The following is a 21,016-nucleotide window of genomic DNA, read 5'->3' as shown; positions in this document are numbered from 1 at the left end:
TAGCTATTTTATCACTTGTAATAAAAAAACTATCTCTATTTTTCATGCATTTCAAGTTGGTAAACATGTTTGTCTCCATATTTGTATAGGTAATACCAATGTTTTATATGATGGGTTTTGATACATAAAATAGAGTCTTTTTCACAAAAACCGGCAATGAAAGCTTTAAAATTTCGAACAAATTTCAAGTATATAAAAAAACCAAACCATCAAGGATCCCTCTATAGAGGTTAGAATGATATTAAAAACAACCATAGGGAGTTTTATAATAAAACCTTTGAAACCATTGGACCCTCTTGGATTTGGGGTGTTGAAGTAGATGTTAAGAACAAGAAGCTTGACCTTCTCTTTAAGTCTTCCTGTGTTCAGAAAATCTAAACCCTAATCAGGGTAAGTGGTGAAACTGCTCGGTAAAACATTTTTCCGTACCCCTCGAGGGCGTATAACACTCATAACAAGGATTACTGGGTCTTGCGAGCCTTGCATTTCAAGGCTAAACACTCACAAAAGTCACAAATAAAGTCTCTCTAAATCTCTCTCGCTCTATCTCTCTCTATCTCAAATCTCTCCCAAATTTCTCCCAAATCTCTCTCAAAACTTTTATAATCACTCGGGGCATCCCGACCCTTAACTTAGTCAAAAACCACTTGAAACGGGAAGATTATTTGAAAAACAGCCTTATAGGGCCGAACCCTCTTATAGGACCGAACCCTCTTATAGGACCGAACCCTCTTAGAGCCGAACCTCACTTACAACCAAACCCCTGTTTAAGAACGAAACCCCCCTTCGGTCCAGTTTACCTTCGGTCCGAAGAACCACTTTCGGTCCAGGTTGCTCTCGGTTTCCAGCTTCTCGGTTCATCTTGTTTCGGTTCTACCACCTTCGGTCCCTACCCTCGCAATCGAACACTCCTTCGGCTCGGATCAGCCTACTTTCGGTTCTCAACCCTTCTTGGACCGAACCTTCGGTTCTGACCCCCAGAACTTCGCAAGTTCGCTTCTTTTCCTGGTTTTCGATCCTTTTCGCGTTTTAAGCCCGTTTTTCATGATTTTAACGTGGTATTTTCACCCAAACTCATATTTTGGCATATATTAGACCCTAAATATTCATAAATTAATCATATTTTGGGGGAAATCCTTGTCAAAGAATAAAATCTATTGGGTAAGATATTGAGGTGGGGTGTTGACTTTTCCATAAAGCAAAGACACAAGCTACCTCCCATACCCACTCCATGACATCCTTATGTCACTATTCACATCTGCCTTATCTACTCATTGTACCCTTATTCTTTTTCAATAAGCTACCTTCACTCTCAACCACTCAATGATTCAATGCATTTCACATCTCCTAACTCTCTTTCACTTACACATTAAGCTAAACACTTTTCTCTCTCCACCTCTCTCCAAGATTTCGAGATTCTCCAGGAGTTTTGAGCCTTTCACCCTCTTTTGGTAAGTAAATTTCATCCTTCACCTTATTATCCCATACTTCTTCACTCAAGTCATGGATTTCTCACACAAATATCGTCATATTTGTTCATAGAATCTTCGAATCTTCAAGCAACTCCCAAGTGTTCTTGACTTGGAAACTTCTTCTCTTCATCATCCATTCTAAGTGATCACTCAAGGTGAGTTCATACCCCCACATTTTCATGTTTTCTTCAATTTTTTTTTTGGGGGGGGGGGGGGGAATACAAGTTAAAATACCAAAAACTTAACTAATCTCAAACATCAGCTTTCAACAGGAAAGTTTAGTTCCATTCACGGACTGTTTTGACCATCTTAAGCTTAATATCTTTCAAAACTGTTTAATATGCAAATAGTTCAGGTTCATACCTTTAAAATGACTACTTGCACATCTCCATACGATTTTTTTACAAATTATGGTTATTTTTACAAAACTGCCTATCATTTCAGAAACGAATTCGGACCAGTCTGTGATTATGAACATTTTCACACAAGTTAGACACTTCTAAAAATCATCATAAAAATTATGAATAAACTAGACACATTTTCTAAACTCTCAGAGTTTACGTATCCAGTTTTTGACTTCGTATGATTTTTCTATGATGTTTTTAAAACAGTGTAGAAAGGTTAAGTACTAGTTACATAGCTTACAATATTAACAACATTTTGTAGTATGTTGAGCAAAGTGCATAACAATAAGTTTCTAAATGTTGAATGTATTTCTTATTAGTTTATCATCATAAACAGAAATTAGGCATTCATGATAAGGTTTTCATTCATTTCGAACACATATAATAAACTACAATAAGTATAGTTTATGGATTTTACAATAAAATCATACTACATGAAAAAGGTTTTACTCTCAAATCAAACGGGTTTTTCATATACTACATGATAAACTATAATAGTAATAGTCTATGGATTTGATATCACGAATTTATTACATAAAAGGTGATTTCACTTCCACCATGGAAGAGGTTTTATATTCAAACTATATGTAAACTAGTTAACATAAATTGTGAGACACGTCTTCATTGTACTCATTGAGTACTGGTTAAAAATTCTTGAATTAGTGATAACCAGAGTCTCTTGTAGGGAGAGCGTGATAATTATGTATAGATCTATATTGGGGTTGACAACCCACACCCATGTTGCTAAGACAGTCCGATCGGCCGATTGGGGGTGACAAATGTCATTTCGATTCCAACGTCTGAAGAACATCACAGCAGACATCTCTGTCATAGTATGGTTATAACGACTCACATAGGGAGTTAACAATCTTTCAAGTTTACGGGAAAATTCTACTTTAAAAAGGGGTTTTATCTATTTAAAACTACAAACACGTTATAGGTACAAAACACACAAATATTCTCGGTCTTGGGATTTAAGACTACATGACTTTTATAAGGAAAATATTGGATTTTCTTGGAAACACATTACCATTATAAACAAAATATAAGTACAAAATACGCAGATACTCTCGGCCTTGGGATTTAAGGCTACATAACTTTTTATAAGGAAAATAAGGGATTTTTCTTGAAGTATACATTACAAAGTACCAGGTTTACACAAAATGACTTTTATTCTATTAAAACTACGTTTCATCTAAAGTTGTTAGACTTCACCTATAATTGCTAAGTGTACATGTTAGAGTTATATATGAATTTAGACGCAATCGACTTAGAATTGGTGGGCCCGCCTTACTTCCTATTTCTTGTTTGGTTGTGGACCTAGGGCAGACCCATTATATTCGACGGTTTATTTAACTTAAATTTATATAACTTATATACACTGGGTGATTATAGAAGGAATCTACGGGTCTTTCTAGGGTACATTATTGCATAACATAGAAGCTTTCATTTAACACTTAATAAAGAAAATATTGAATTTTCTGGAATCATACTCTATCGCTTTTACAAGGAAAACGACTTCTTTCTCAAATAAAACTCTTATGAACTCACCAACTTAATTGTTGACACTTTTCAAAACTACTTGTATTCTCAGGAAATCAGTGAAACAGGAAATCAATAGCTTTTGAGGATGGGACGTTAAATCGTCAAACATTTCATTTTTTCATCATAGTATAATTGATTTTTGAAGCATGTAAACTCATACATTGGTGTAACTGTTTCAATTATATTTATGATGGTTGTATTTACTTTGAGCACTATTATACTCGTTGTTGTGATACTATACATGAAGTCCTCCACCCCTGGATGTTTCCGTCATCCTTGATTTGGGGGTGTGACAGATTGGTATCAGAGCATGGTTTATAGTGAACTAAGTATATCGAACCACATAACATATATACAAACTATAAATGCATTGGTACTAAAGTCTCTGATTAAACATTTTCAAATAACTATACTTTTAGAAATAAATAGTTCTTGTTAAAAGTATGAGTACATGCATACATACTAGTATAGTATCATATCTAGGACAATACAAATGTAAAATGAGGAGTTGGACACTACGAGTAGACCCTAGGATATGTAATCAAACTTGGGATGAATATAGCCTGATCAACTATATTGATCTGAGGTGTGACAAATGTATGCCGGGGAATAATCATAGTGAGCAACAAGCCTAAAAACTCCCATACAAAAAAAATCGTTAAGAACCAAACATAACACTTAAAATACTATAGGAGTATTTTGTGGTACTATAACTTATGTGAAAACTAAACAGATTCTTGCTAGTAGATCTATAATCACTAAGTGGATACGCTAAAGTTATATATAACTTACATATCATAGACTTAGAATCTGTGATCATTCCTTTACTTCATGTTCCTTAGATATCATAGACTTCGAAGGTCTATCATATCTTTTGTTATATTTAACTGGTATATACCATGTCATTATAGAAGTAACTAAGGAGGATCAAACCCCTATAAGTATTTCTAGGAATATGATTATTATATGCCTCTTACCTTACCCCTATTCTCGCACGGACATCATGGCAAGATTTTACTTACCAGGAGACCCCTACTTTCCGAACCCGGAGAGTTAGTGGGTGATTAGGAAAAGAGTCGGAAGTGGAGCCAGAGGTCAACAACTCTCCTTACATAGCCAGGACTCTCGCGAACCGTTTCGACTACATCGAACCTGTAGCCCGTTGGGCAGCATTGATCGAGGGGTGGAGTCGCCATCAGCAACAACAATCGCTATTTGGAGACCAACGAGGTTGCAATGACCTCAACCATGGGGGACCGGTTGACAGAGCCCTCCCGGTGATGACCCAGCAGATCACGAACATAGAGTTAGGGAACTGCGCGCTGCTATAGACGCTACCATCTCACAAACTCGAGACTTAGAAAGAGACTGCTATTTCAGAGACCAACTCATTAAGGACCTTATCGCTGCTCAGGCGAAGGCAAAGGAGTATCAGGATAGACACTCGACACACGGAGAGAGAGTGGTCGCAGCCGAGCGTAGGTTGGTAGAACTACAGGATGCATCGACTTCGTTTCAAGCACCATCGGGGACGTATTGTTGTGAGTAGAGTTCATTTTACTCACAAGATCTTCTAGACTAGGTCTATGAGTATGCGTTGGTGCTACTCTCCTCCATGTGTAAGCTCGACCCCGCGATTTAGTGATTACACTAGTCGAGGGATGTATTTTTGGTTCAAACTTTTCCTAGCAATGATGTGGTGTAGACCTGCATCGGGCACAACAAAATTTTCTCTAAAACTATATATACTAGAATCATACAAATGAAATGGGCATGCGTATTATTTCATTGGGAGCAATACTACCAAAAATTCATAAGTTTATTACATATGGACTCTCATTATGAATTGTTTTCAGAACACCATAAAAATTGGAACACGATACACTCAGAACTAAGATAAAATTATTGAGATAACTCACGACGTATAAATCCTTATTCAAGACTCATTATCATCTCACCTTTCTAAACATCATAGTTGAAAGGTGACTTTTTCGTAGGCCTATAGGGTGCTATCATACCAGCACTAATGCACCGGATCCCATCAGAACACCTCAGCTAAGTGTGTTTGGTGCAAACATAATCCTAGGATGGGTAAAAACTTAACGCCCGTACAAAACCTAGTCCTACCCACTACCATAACTCCGTCTCAGGAACGTTAGCAGAAACATCGAGAATAGTTCAGTAAAGTGCAAAATTTATATATGTGTATATAAATGGTAAGGATATAACTAGAGATAATCATCCCCACTCACGACATCGTTTCTCCCCATGCAACAGGGTTATGTCTTCACAAGAAGGTAACCAGCCAATAAGCAACACACAAATCCTGCAGATAGACTCTGCTACTTTTCAAGCTGCGGTCACGGCAGCCGTGACAGTCGTCATGGCGCAACTCAATGCTAACAACGCCAGCAGAGGTGAAGGCGGTGTTGGCAATTCTAACCGCAGTAACAATCAAGAACACCAACGGGTGTCTGCCAACGAAGACGCCTCAGACCACAAACCCAAGAGCAAGAAACGAAAGTTTTGGGTCAAAATGAAGCGCAACCTATCTCAAAAACGCGCTAAAAGACAACAATTTGTGGCTGCCCCTGCGATTACAACAGCAGTCACGACGCATGCCTCGACATTAGCCACAACGTCTGTCATTCAAGCACCGGTCGGACAATATATGGGAACACTTCCAAAGTGTAACAAGTGTAGCTACCATCACAATGGGGTTTGTCGGGTGTTGCACTGTAAAAACTGCAACAAGAATGGACATACTGCCCGCTTCTGCAGGACCCAGACCCAGCACATCGCTTCAATCACCAATACCAGTGTAAGTCCTGTATGCTACCTATGCGGTGAAACGGGACACTACAAGAGGGGTTGTCCAACTGAGATGAATGACGGAGGATCAGGAGGAGCGTGACTAACAAACCAGCAGGAGCAACAAGGAACCTTATTAGGACTTTTGTAATGTTTCCAACGTCAAAAACGTTGAAGTACCATATGTTTGTAATGAATTTGGTATGTTTGCTAAAATTACCGTATTTCAAAAAGTAGTTAAAATACTCTCTCGTTCAATGAAATCAAAGACACTTATATATGACCTTAGGATCATTACCGGTGAGCTGTGATGACTTGGTGTATACATCAGGGTTAATTATAATTAAAATACTACAGATTTAAAGCGAATAATTCTGTCCTGACTCCTGTTCCATGTCTAGTAGTGGGGTTAGGGTAGAGCCACTCACTCGACGGTTTCATCAATATCAAATTACATACGACTTGCATATACCGCTCATAGAGTGATCTGTCGGGGATCATGATATAAAGTATCATTACTAGCTATCAGAACACACTTACTACCAGTACTAGCTAATGTGGTATGAATCATTTGCAGTAACAATAACATCGATCAAAACGAAACACACTGAAAAAGAAACACAGGATGCACTATCACTCTAACAAATATCTCTTACGAATACAACTTAACACATGTATTACTAAAAAGATCTGTTGTCGTCATTCGATTTCGATTGGTATAATCCTCACCTTCCCGATTAAACGGCTACGAAAAGACCCTTCACCTAACCCACTGAATATCGACACCATCGTCTCTCATAAACACAATTCCGACATGGACCTCCGGGTCATCTCTCGCTGCGAAACCCCAAAACACTCACCAGAGGAGTATTATACCTTCCGAAACCTTTCCACAAGTATTTCCAGAAGACCCTTCGGGAATGTCACGCATGCAGCAGATAAGGTTCAAGCACAAAAGCTTGGGACAAATACGGTTAGTCTATCACTACTAAGTGTATATGCGAGAACAATATATAATTAAGATTCTATGGACATTGGATGTGTGTTTCCGCCCTATTTCCTATTCCTTGTCTGGTTGTGGACTTGGGGCAGAGTCACCCATCCATCTGTCTTACCAACCTTAATTACATACGACCTATATGCGCAAGTTAATGATAGATGGACCAGGTACGAGTCCTACCATGAACTTCGGAACAAGGCTACCCAGGAGTGCGAGTGAACGTTCTTCCATCCGAATAAGTCTAGTCGTGTAAACCGAACCCATATGCTCCCTATCGCTCTAATCAAACGAGAAACACTAAAGAAGGCCCTTTGCAGCGCTCCGAGGAGAAGTTATCACTTATGACTTAGTACAAATTCGAGAAAGGCTGAAAGCACCTCAAAACCGACAAAAGAGCTACTCAGATAAGCGACGCAAACCCTCGAAGTTGCGGGTTAGTGACCGAGTTCTGCTAAAGGCCTCACCGTTGAAAAGAATGATATGTTTTGGTAAACATCGGAAACTAAATCCAAGGTACAGCTGGCCATTCGAAATCCTTGCCAGGATTGGCCTAGTGGCATACAAACTTCGACTACCACAAGAACCTAATAATGTACATCCAACCATCCACGCGTCAAATTTAAAGAAATGTATGTCTGATGAGACTCTTGTGATACCTCCCGACGAAATCAAAACCAACGAGAGTCTCCACTTCGTGGAAAAACCGATAGAAACCATGGATCGAAAGATCAAAAGAATGAAATCAAAGTCGCATCCCTGTTGTGAAGGTCCGTTGGATCGTAAATCGAGGACCCGAATTCACCTGGGAATGCGAAGCCCAGATGAAACAAAAATACCCGCGTCTTTCCCCAACTCTCGAAGTCCCGGTCAAAGTGCTAATTTCGGGACGAAATTCCTTCTAACGGGGGGATGATGTGACAACCGTTAATTTCCGGTCAAGTCAAAGTCAAATAAAGTCAACAAGTCAAACTGGTCAACTCAATTAACCCTTGTATATTAGGGTTTACATCGTGTTTACTATTGTACAACACGCCATCGTAATGCAAGTATCACTTTAAGTCTTCCTGTGTTCAGAAAATCTAAACCCTAATCAGGGTAAGTGGTGAAACTGCTCGGTAAAACATTTTTCTGTACCCCTTGAGGGCGTATAACACTCATAACAAGGATTACCGGGTCTTGCGAACCTTGCATTTCAAGGCTAAACACTCACAAAAGTCACAAATAAAGTCTCTCTAAATCTCTCTTGCTCTATCTCTCTCTATCTCAAATCTCTCCCAAATCTCTCTCAAAACTTTTATAATCACTCGGGGCATCCCGACACTTAACTTAGTCAAAAACCATTTGAAACAGGAAGATTATTTGAAAAACAGCCTTATAGGGTCGAACCCTCTTATAGGACCGAACCCTCTTATAGGACCGAACCCTCTTAGAGCCGAACCTCCCTTACAACCGAACCCCTAGTTAAGACCGAAACCCCCCTTCGGTCCAGTTTACCTTCGGTCCGAAGAACCACTTTTGGTCCAGGTTGCTCTCGGTTTCCAGCTTCTCGGTTCATCTCGTTTCGGTTCTACCACCTTCGGTCCCTAGCCTCGCAACCAAACACTCTTTCGGTTCTCAACCCTTCTTGGACCGAACCTTCGGTTCTGACCCCCGGAACTTCGCAAGTTCGCTTCTTTTCCCAGTTTTCAATCCTTTTCGCGTTTTAAGCCTGTTTTTCATAATTTTAACGTGGGATTTTCACCCAAACTCATATTTTGGCATATAAGACCCTAAATATTCATAAATTAATCATATTTTGGGAGAAATCCTTGTCCAAGAATAAAATCTATTGGGTAAGATATTGAGGTGGAGTGTTGACTTTTCCATAAAGCAAAGACACAAGCTACCTCCCATACCCACTCCATGACATCCTTATGTCACTATTCACATCAGCCTTATCTACTCATTGTACCCTTATTCTTTTTCAATAAGCTACCTTCACTCTCAACCACTCAATGATTCAATGCATTTCACATCTCCTAACTCTCTTTCACTTACACATTAAGCTAAACACTTTTCTCTCTCCACCTCTCTCCAAGATTTCGAGATTCTCCAGGAGTTTTGAGCCTTTCACCCTCTTTTGGTAAGTAAATTTCATCATTCACCTTATTATCCCATACTTCTTCACTCAAGTCATGGATTTCTCACACAAATATCGTCATATTTGTTCATAGAATCTTCGAATCTTCAAGCAACTCCCAAGTGTTCTTGACTTGGAAACTTCTTCTCTTCATCATCCATTCTAAGAGATCACTCAAGGTGAGTTCATACCCCCACATTTTCATGTTTTCTTCAATTTTTTTTGGGGGGGGGGGGGGGAATACAAGTTAAAATACCAAAAACTTAACTAATCTCAAACATCAGCTTTCAACAGGAAAGTTTAGTTCCATTCACGGACTGTTTTGACCATCTTAAGCTTAATATCTTTCAAAACCGTTTAATATTCAAATAGTTTAGGTTCATACCTTTAAAATGACTACTTTCACATCTCCATATGATTTTTCTACCAATTATGGTGACTTTTACAAAACTGCCTATCATTTCAGAAACGAATTCGGACCAGTCTGTGATTATTAACATTTTCACACAAGTTAGAGACTTCTAAAAATCATAATAAAAATTATGAATAAACTAGACACATTTTCTAAACTCTCAGTGTTTACGGATTCAGTTTTCGACTTCGTATGATTTTGCTATGATGTTTTTAAAACAGTGTAGAAAGGTTAAGAACTAGTTACATAGCTTACAATATTAACAACACTTTGTAGTATGTTGAGCAAAGTGCATAACAATAAGTTTCTAAATGTTGAATGTATTTCTTATTAGTTTATCATCATAAAAAGAAATTAGGCATTCATTATAATGTTTTTCATACATTTCGAACACATATAATAAACTATAATAAGTATAGTTTATGGATTTTTCAATAAAATCATACTACATGAAAAAGGTTTTACTCTCAAATCAAACGGGTTTTCATATACTACATGATAAACTATAATAGTAATAGTTTATGGATTGAATATCATGAATTTATTACATAAAAGGTGATTTCACTTCCACCACGAAAGATGTTTTATATTCAAACTATATGTAAACTAGTTAACGTAAATTGTGAGACACGTCTTCATTGTACTCATTGAGTATTGGTTAAAAATTCCTGAATTAGTTATAACCAGAGTCTCTTGTAGGGAGAGCGTGATAATTGTGTATAGATCTATATTGGGGTTGACAACTCACACCCATGCTGCTAAGACAGTCCGATCGGCCGATCGGGGGTGACAAATGTCATTTCGATTCCGACGTCTGAAGAACGTCGCAACAGGCATCTCTGTCATAGTATGGTTATAACGACTCACATAGGGAGTTAACAATCTTTCAAGTTTACGGGAAAATTCTACTTTAAAAATGGGTTTTATCTATTTAAAACTACAAACACATTATAGGTACAAAACACACACATATTCTCGGTCTTGGGATTTAAGACTACATGACTTTTATAAGGAAAATATTGGATTTTCTTGGAAACACATTACCATTATAAACAATTTATAAGTACAAAATACGCACATACTCTCGGCCTTGGGATTTAAGGCTACATAACTTTTTATAAGGAAAATAAGGGATTTTTCTTGAAGTATACATTACAAAGTACCAGGTTTACACAAAATGACTTTTATTCTATTAAAACTAAGTTTCATCTAGAATTGTTAGACTTCAGCTATAATTGCTAAGTGTACATATTAGAGTTATATATGAATTTAGTCGCAATCGACTTAGAATTGGTGGGCCCGCCTTACTTCCTATTCCTTGTTTGTTTGTGGACCTAGGGCAAACCCATTATTTCGACGGCTTATTTAACTTAAATTTTATATAACTTATATACACTGGGTGATTATAGAAGGAATCTACGGGTCTTTCTAGGGTACATTATTGCATAACATAGGATCTTTCATTTCACACTTAATAAAGAAAATATTGAATTTTCTGGAATCATACTCTATCGCTTTTACAAGGAAAACGGCTTCTTTCTCAAATAAAACTCTTATGAACTCACCAACTTAATTGTTGACACTTTTCAAAACTACTTGTATTCTTAGGAAATCAGTGAAACAGAAAATCAACAGCTTTTGAGGATGGGACGTTAAATCGTCAAACATTTCATTTTTTCATCATAGTATAATTGATTTTTGAAACATGTAAACTCATACATTGGTGTAAATGTTTCAATTATATTTATGATGGTTGTATTTACTTTGAGCACTATTATACTCGTTGTTGTGATACTATACATGAAGTCCTCCACCCCCGGACTTTTCCGCCATCCTTGGTTTGGGGGTGTGACATCTTCTTCTATTTCTTTATTCTTTAAGCCTTTAAGTGCTTAACAAATAATCACTAAAGGAAGACACAAAGTAAGAACCAAAAACTTCACAAACCAACTTCAAAAGATGAGAGGAAGAATAGTAGAAGAAGCTATGGTTTTGGCTTCTATTTTGGAGAGAATACGAGTGGAAAAAACTAGCTCAAACACATGCAAGACACTCTCTTATGTATTCCATGTTAGGTAAGGTCAAACCCATAAAATACGATAAATTATTCTAAACGCATAATGCATGGGCAGACAAGAGAAGGGAGGTTGGCAAGCAACCTCCAATACTCTTTACTACCTACGACCATGGGGAGAGAATGAGACAAAAATTGTCTCCTAACTTATTTAACCATGGTAAAGTAACTCACTAATTTAATCATGGTTAACCAAAGTGTCCAAAACTTTGTACATGACTTATTATATAATACCATACCACATGATGGCTAGTTTTTTTTTTGCTTCTTTTATTATTATTTTCATAAAACAATAATTATTCTCTAATTAAATACAAGAGTTGAATTAATTTATTAATAATCAAATAATTAATAAATATTTAATAAGTACACCCTTGATTAAGGTATGACCCTAAAGGATCATATGTAATTAGCAATATCACTCAATAATGATTCTTGGCCATATTGATCCAACAATATTCCACTTGCACAAGATTCACTAAAGAGTGACATAGATAGTAGTTGACGTCTAGCAACGGGCTATTGCCCCTACAACACACGAAGGGGTGCAATAAATCAACATCCAATTCCAGGCACTCATAAGATACAATTGAAGTATAAGGTAATTGTATCAATATTGTCTTTGTTTCAGACATCATGTTGGATATGAGCCATAGAACGTAATCATTCTTATTTGACATCCAAATCAAGTAAGGCTCCTAAGTCTATTCGGAACACTTCCAATGCTGCCACTGGATCTTGACCAAAGATACTACCTTATTATGTAAGGTCTTCATATTCCTATCCAAGATCGCCACTGGTCTCTCGACATAATTCAGGCGATCATCAACCTGAATATCGTCCAAAGGGATAACTGCGGACTCATCGGCCACACACTTCCGAAGCTGAGAAGCATGGAAAGTGTTGTGGATTTGACTGAGATCATACGGCAAATCCAACTCGTATGCAATCCTGTCCACCTGAGCAGTAATCCTGAAGGGGCTGATAAATCTGGGGCCCAACTTGCCCCGCTTCCGAAATCGGATGACACCTTTCCAAGGTGACACCTTTACAAGCACCAAGTCCCCCATAGGAAACTCGAGGTCCGAACGTCGCCGATCTGCATAACTATTCTTCCGGCTTTGCGCGACTAGCAACCTGTCGCACACCTGCTGAATCAACTCAGTGGTCTTGAGTACCACTTCATTACTTCCCATGACCCGATGCTCGACCTTTCCCCATCAAACTGGGGTCCTACACCTCCTTCCATACAACATCTTGAATGGTGGTCAGTCAATGTTGGCATGATAACTGTTATTGTAGGAGAACTCGACCAGCGGAAGGTAAGTATCCCAACTCCCTCCAAAATCTAATGCACACGCCCAATCTAATACATACGCCCAGAGCATATCTTCGAGCGTCTGAATTATCCGCTCTCTCTGACCATCGGTATGGGGATAGTATGTTGTACTAAAATTCAACAGAGTACCCAACTCCTCATGAAACTTCCTCCAAAACCTAGAGGTAAAACGAACATCCCAGTCTAAAACCATTAAAATTGGCACCTCATGCTAAACCACCACCTCTTGAATGTAGATGTTATCTAACTTCTTAGTAGATATACTCTCGACAATCGTTATGAAATGTGCACTCTTGGTCAATCTATCAACAATGAACCAAATAGAATCAACTCCACGTGCCGTCCTTGGCAGCTTTGTGATGAAATCCATGGTAATCTCTTCCCATTTCCACATGGTAATGGGTAATGGTTGCATCTTTTCGTGGGGTCTCTGATGTTCGGCCTTGAATTTCCTGTAATTCAAGCACCGCTCAACAAACCATGTTATTTCCCTCTTCATACAGGTCCACCAATAACTCAGTTTTAGATCCCGATACATCTTCGTGTCTACTGGATGAATCAAAAACTTTGACTTATGAGCCTCTTCTAGAACTGTTTGTCTCACCCCACTGATAGTCGGAACCCAAAGTCTACCACATTGAGTCAAAAACCCCTGACTGTCTCTGAAAAATAAAGGAATTTTCCCCCTGGTTTGCCTGCCTTCCAATTCTCCTTTTTCAATCCATTTACCCAAACCTTCTTGATCATATCCAATAAGGGCGAAGTAATAACCATCATCAAGCAAATATCCACGATAGGAGTAATCACTGCCTTACGGCTCAAAACATCAGCCACCATATTGGCATTCCCAGGGTGGTACAAGATCTCACAATCATAATCCTTTACCACATCCAACCATCTCCGCTTCCACATATTTAAATTTGACTTGTCCATCAAGTACCTCAACCTCTTGTGGTTAGTGTAGATAGTACACCTAACGCCATATAAATAATGCCTCTAAATCTTGAGGGCAAAAACCACATCCCCCAACTCAAAATCATGTGTAAGATAATTCGCTTCATGAGGCTTCAGCTGCCTTGAAGCGTAAGCAATCACATGACCCCTCTACATAAGGACAACTCCCAATAACGAAATAGAGTCTTCATAATAAAACACAAAATCATCCATACCCTTGGGAAGCGTGAGAATCAAGGCCTCACATAATCTCTGCCTCAGAGTCTCAAAAGACAAATGTTAATCGGGGCCCCATTGAAAGTTGACATTCTTCTTTGTCAAACGGTTCAAAGGCACTACAATCTTGGAGAAATCCCAGATCAATCTCCGATAATACCCCGCGAGACCCAAGAAGCTCTGAATGTTAGATGGGGTCCTCGGGACCTCCCATCGCCTTACGGCCTCGATCTTGGCCAGGTTAACCAATATACCCTTCTCGTTGACGATGTGCCCCAAGAACTGCACATCACGCAACCAGAAATCACGTTTGGAGAATTTTGCATACAACCTCTCCCTCTTTAGAATCTCCAACACCTCTCGCAAGTGCTCCTCATTGCTACTCCTTGGTATTGGAGTATTCTATAATATCATCTATGAATACTATCACTGACCAATCTATCATGAGCCTGAAAACCCGATTCATGAGATCCATAAACGTTGTCGGTGCGTTGGTGAGCCCGAATGGCATCACCACGAACTCATAATGACCATAACGATTCCTGAAAGCCGTCTTCTACACATCATCATCCCTGATCCTCATCTGATGGTACCATGATCACAAATCAATCTTGGAAAACCAAGATGCACCCTGAAGCTAGTCAAATAAGTCATCGAACCTCAGGAGTGGGTAACGGTTCTTCACCGGTAGCTTATTCAACTCCCGGTAGTTAATGAACATCATGTGTGAACCGTCTTTCTGATTCACAAACAGGATCGATGCTCCCTAAGGTGAGCTACTCAACTGAATAAATCCCTTGTCTAGCAGCTCCTGAAGCTGTGTAGACAACTCCTGCATCTCTAGTTTTGCCAAGCGGTATGGTGCCTTGGCTATTGGAGTAGCTCCAGGAACCAGATCAATCCAAAAATCGACTTGCCTCGCAGGAGTCACTCCTGTTAACTCCTATAGAAACACATTGGGGAAATCCCGAGCAATGGGCACCTCACTCCACGACGTCGTGCCCTCAACTCGAGTGTCTGCCACATAATCCAGGAAGCCAGAACAACCATGCTGAAGATATCTCCTGGACCTCGCAGCTGAACAGAGAGTCGGACCACACGAAGCTCTCTCGCCAGGAATAACCATTTCTTCCCAACTTGGGGTTTGCACTATCACTAACAGGCACTCACAGTCGATCATGGCCCCATTGGGGCCCAACCAGCCCATCCCGATGATAACCTTCGATCCGCGCAGAGGAATCGACACCAAATCAATAAAGTACCTCTCACTGAACAGGTTTAGGACACACCCACGATGTACCCTTGAAGCACTCATAGAACGATCTCGACCTCCAATGGGTAATCCAGAATCCCGGGAGCATCATTGAACTTCTTTCTAAGTGAAAGTGATACAAAGGATCGGGTAGCACCCGAATCAAAAAGAACATGAGTAGTCATATCGTTGACCAAAAAGATCCATATATAAGATCAGATATAACATGAGCATAAGTAAGGAAAGCAATAAAAGATATAAATAAATCACATACCAGTAACCACATCTGGTGCTGCACGGGCCTCATCGGTGGTCAGCTGAAAATACCTGCTCTTCACCACAGGTGCCTTCGCCTCGCCCTGGCGGCCATTAGTAATCCTCAAGGTGGTTGGTGCAGGCGCCACCACTTCCCCACATGCTAATCTCGAACAATCGTCCATTTTATGGCTGGTCTGATTGCAATGAAAGCAAATTAGAGCACCCTAGGGGCAGTCCCTACTCATATGACCCGGTTTACCACAACTAAAACATAATGAACCCACTGTGCGGCTTGCCACACTTACCACAACGGCCTCGGCCCTGCTGGCCCCTGGCCCACCGCTGCCTGCGCCTGCTCCGGATTGCACTTCGTCTGAAGCTCCAGCTCAATCTCCCGTTCATGGGCCCTCTCAATCATATCATTCAGAGTCTTGCACCCCGGAAAGCTCACAAACTCCCTGATGTCATCCCTTAACATTTCGTGGTATCTCGTCTTCTTCATATCTTCATCCACAACGTACTGCGGAACCAACATAGCCCTCTCACGAAATTTAGCGGTGATCTCCGCCACAGTCTCAGTAGTCTGACGAAGATCCTAGAACTCCCTCGCCAGCTGTTGCACCTCGATAGCTAGTGCAAACTCCTTCTGAAACCTCGAAACAAAATCTTCCCAAGTCATGGCTGCCACACCCATAGACGCTATAGCTCAGCCAACCTCATCCCACCAGTCTTGAGGTCGGTCCCTTAGTAGGCATGATAGAAATCCCATATTTGCCCTCTCAGTAAAAAAACTTTTCCGATCAGCATTCTCCATGTCAGCGAGACAACATCGGCTAGCGATGGGGTCCTTAGCCCCAAATATCTATGGAGCTCCACACGCCTTAAACTCCCGAAATAGGGGATTTCACGCTCCAATATGACCTACAATAATATTGGCTCGAAAGGACCTGATCTGCTCATCCATGTGCTCCATAATCCCCTCGTTGATGGTACCAAACATCACAGGGTTAGCATCCAAGATACCGCGAGTAACCTCAACTGTAATGAAATCGCGCTGCCTCTCATCGACTGGTTCTGAGCATGAGCCAGAACCTCCTCCTCGATTCATCACCATACTTAAGCTGAAATACAAACGTATAAATAATCAGCATAAACCCAAGGGAACTCACAACATACAGGTAACCTTAGAAATCTCAGGTATGTTCTTGTCTCAAGTACAGATCTTGTGCTTCCATTAGTACATGCCCAATACTACCTTTCATACCTATATGTACATTCCTAAAGACCTGTCCTGATTCCTCAAAGTCACCATACTAGAACCAAATACCAATCTTATGAAAAACAACGTACATATCATATGCTTTCCTAGGAATCCTCAACTCCCACTGCTCACTATACCGAGAACCTCAATCAACACCGTTGTTTTCCTTATGCATGCAAGTTATACACAATAGTATCACATAGGCTGTCAAATAATGATTCCACCATAAGTCCACAACCAAACAATGAACAGGAAATAAGGCTAAATAGATCATTCTAGGGCTATATAATCCTAATTGTATACCACTTTGAAAGTATACACTTAGCAATAAACTAAGCCAATATCAATTTCAAGTAAGACATAATACCCAATCCTCCTAGGCTAACAGGCATCGTACAAATCAGGTAATTCTATCATATGGTTCCTGAAGGTATCCTTAGCAATATTCTAGCATGCAGTTCACAAATCAAGCATACTAATCACAATACATAGGTGTGGGTAATTTGAGAACCACTTACTTGAGATCGGTTGATTGCACACATCGTACCCCTCCCCCTTGTACTTAATAAAAATCTTTTCAGAAATCTGATTTCTTTTTCTTTTGAAAAGATTGTCATTTCCTCAGTTTGAGTTCTAACACACCCTAAAGTGTGTCCAAATCCCTCAAACCAAGGCTTAGATACCAACTTGTAACAACCCAAAACAGAAGTAAATTTTTTCATTTTAAAAGCCAATAGTTTCATAAATCAAGTTGTTCCAAAACACCCACAATACACAATAACAAAATCATCAGAAAAATAATATCCAAAATGTGCGGAAAACATGAGCGGAGAATGTTGTACCATCACGCCGGGTCCTTCCCTTTAATACTGGCAGTACTTGAAACCATAAACACAACTGTAAGCAAAAAGGCTTAGTGAGTTCCTCCAAAGTACCACATACCAAACATACAACTGGGACCCGCCCTGGGGTATGTTTCAACCCAAACATCTCATAGTGGGCTCTGCCCTGGGGTGTATTTCAACCCGACATACCATAGTGGGCCCCGTCCTGGGGTGCATTTAAAGCCGATTACAAAACACATATATCACATAACAACCAGATATATATATATATATATATATATATATATATAATCAAATAATGGGTCGGCATTGGTGCCTTCGACCCATGGATATAGCGAGGAGACTCACCTCATAGATAGACGAAAAATCTAAAACAACATGATGCTCTGAAAACCAACTCTATCAGTCACCTTTACAAATAACAATGACCAAAACTCATAGTGCAGCTTAAAATACCCAAAATACCCTTAGGTCAAACTTGGTCAAAATATAGTCCAATCCAAAAGGTCAAAAAGTCAAAAAGTCAACTAAGTCAACTCAGTTGAGAACGCATAGCATCCAGAATGAACGCATAGAATTCTCACCCCTTTAGCCAGAACGCGAAACAGATCACGGACGCATAGCATCCCATGGGGAACGTGTGGCGTTCTTCAGCTGCTACTTATTTCTTCTATTAAGAGCTTAGTCTTTAAGCTCTTTCATCCGAATTCCAGATCTAGACCCCAAATGATGTCCTTAACCATAAAGTTTCCAACTTTATGGTCTAGCATGGTTATTAAGTGCTTAATATAAAAAACACTAACTTCTTAACCCAATAAGACATCTTAGCTCATGCATCGAAGGGAACTAACGACCAAGACTATATTTTTATGACTTATCACACCCTAAAACATCTAAAAGGACAACTCAAAGGTCCAGGAGCATTCCATACTCACAAGGATCAAGATTCGGGACAAAAGATGTAACTTTTAAGCTAGAGAAAGATCTAAAGGGAAAACTCATCAAGGTTGGAGCTTTATACCTTCAAAAGATGCACAAGGGAGTGTAGATGTTGGATCCAAGGCCTTGAGTGAAACACCACAACTTCAATATTCTTTCTTCACCACCAAGAACACCAAGATGACACCAAAATGACACTCCAAGCTTCAAAACACACTCACACACTTTAGGATTTCAAAATAGAGAGGGAGACTGAAGTTAAGGAATGATGCTTAAATACAGTCCAAACCCTAAAGATTAGGGTTTTGATTCCAGCCAAAAATGCTAAGCATTCGAGAGGGACTTATAGCGTTCTCAACACCATACATTCAGAGCCGGACGCATAGTGTCCCTCTAAACATACATTTCCTCCAAACACTACAAGGGACACATTTTTCCAACATTTCTCAAAACAAGGGTATAAAAGGAATACCTGGAAATCAAGATGTAAATATCATAAGCTACATCCGACCTTGTATATGTCATAGCATACATAATTGAACCTACTGCTGAAGCATATGGTATGCTACTCATTCTTTTGATCTCATCTCTAGTACTAGGGATGTCAGCCTTAGACAGAATAGTGTCGCACAGTATTGGTACAATTCCTTATTTTGAGTTATCTGTTGAAAATCATTTTAATACTTTGTCACTGTATGTGCTCTGACTCAAACCAATGAATCTTTGGGATCTATCTTTATATATCCTGATACTGAGGATGTATGCATCATTCCCTAGATCTTTCATTTGAAAGGACTTAGTAAGGTAAGCCTTAGTCTCTTTCAATGTTGGGATATCTTTCCCGATCAGTAATATGCCATCAACATATAGAATTGGAAAAACAATTTGGCTCCCACTTGCTTTGATGTATACACATGGTTTATCGGGGTTTGTGATAATCCAAAATTTTTGATGTTTTCATCAAAACGAAGATACCAGGCCCTAGATGCTTGTTTAAATCCATAAATGGACTTCTTCAGTTTACAGACCTTCTTTAGGTTATCTAGTTTGAAAAAAACTTCAGGCTATTCCATATAGACATCTTACTCAAGATATCCATTAATGAAAGAGGTTTTGACATTCATTTTCCATATCTCATAGTCGTAATATACAGCTATGGCCATGATAATCCTAAAAGATTTGATCTTAGAAACTGGAGAGAAGGTATCTTCATAGTCAACGCCTTGAATTTGAGTATACCCTTTCGCAACAATTCGTGCTTTGAAAGTTTGTACATTTCCATCCATGTCAATCTTCTTCTTGAATATCCACTTGCTTCCAACAGACTTGTTGTTAGGCAGAAAGTCAACCAATTCCCGTACTTGATTGTCATTCATGGACTGAATTTCAGCTCTCATGGCTTCAAGCTATTTATCAGAATTTGGGTATGTAGTAGCTACCTTGTAATTGATGGGCTCACATCGATGCATCAAGAAGACTTCCTCTTTAGGAACAAAAAATCCAAATCTATGAGGTTCTTGACGAGGTCTACTGGAGCGTCGTACAGTTGGTGTGATTTTCGACATCTGAACGAAAGTTTCAGGTTCAACAATGCTTTGTTGATTATCATTCTCAACTAAAGGTTGTGTCTCTTGAATTTGTTAGATATCAATGGGGCTCCCACTTTCTTTATGCAATATAAAGTTACTTTCAAGAAACACTGCTTTCCTAGCTATGAACACTCGGTTCTCTTCTTTCTAGAAGAAGTAATAACCCATGGTTTCTTTTGGGTATCCCACAAAGATACACTTTTGAGATCTGGGGTCAAGCTTGTTAGAAGTCTATCTTTTAACATATGCTTCACAACCCCATATCTTTAAGTAAGACATTGATGGAAATTTTCCATGCCATAACTCGAAGAGAGTCTTACTAAACTTTTTAGTAGGGACCATGTTTACAATTCGAACTGTGGTCTTGAGGGTATAACCCCAAAAAGAATGAGGAAGGGTAGTATGACTCATCATTGATCGTACCATATCAGGTAGAGTATGGTTTCTCTTTTCCAAAACACCATTATGTTGTGGTGTTCCTGGTGGAGTGAGTTATGACACTATGCCACAATTATTAAGATGTTCA

General features: G+C 39.3%; 1 protein-coding gene across 1 annotated transcript; it reads right to left on the bottom strand.

Moving 5' to 3' along the window:
- Nucleotides 1–19,983: 19,983 nt before the first annotated feature.
- On the bottom strand, nucleotides 19,984–20,298 carry LOC145121681 (putative mitochondrial protein AtMg00820). The gene has a single exon (XM_079057393.1). It carries the CDS (start codon nucleotides 20,296–20,298, stop codon nucleotides 19,984–19,986), a length of 315 nt encoding a protein of 104 aa, XP_078913519.1.
- Between the last annotated feature and the right edge of the window lie 718 nt (nucleotides 20,299–21,016).

The sequence above is a fragment of the Lactuca virosa genome, chromosome 6 (assembly GCF_052849685.1).
Source record: "Lactuca virosa cultivar CGN04683 chromosome 6, Lactuca_virosa_CGN04683_v6, whole genome shotgun sequence".
NCBI classification, from domain to species: Eukaryota; Viridiplantae; Streptophyta; class Magnoliopsida; order Asterales; family Asteraceae; genus Lactuca; species Lactuca virosa.
This window is presented reverse-complemented; position numbering and strand designations above follow the sequence as displayed.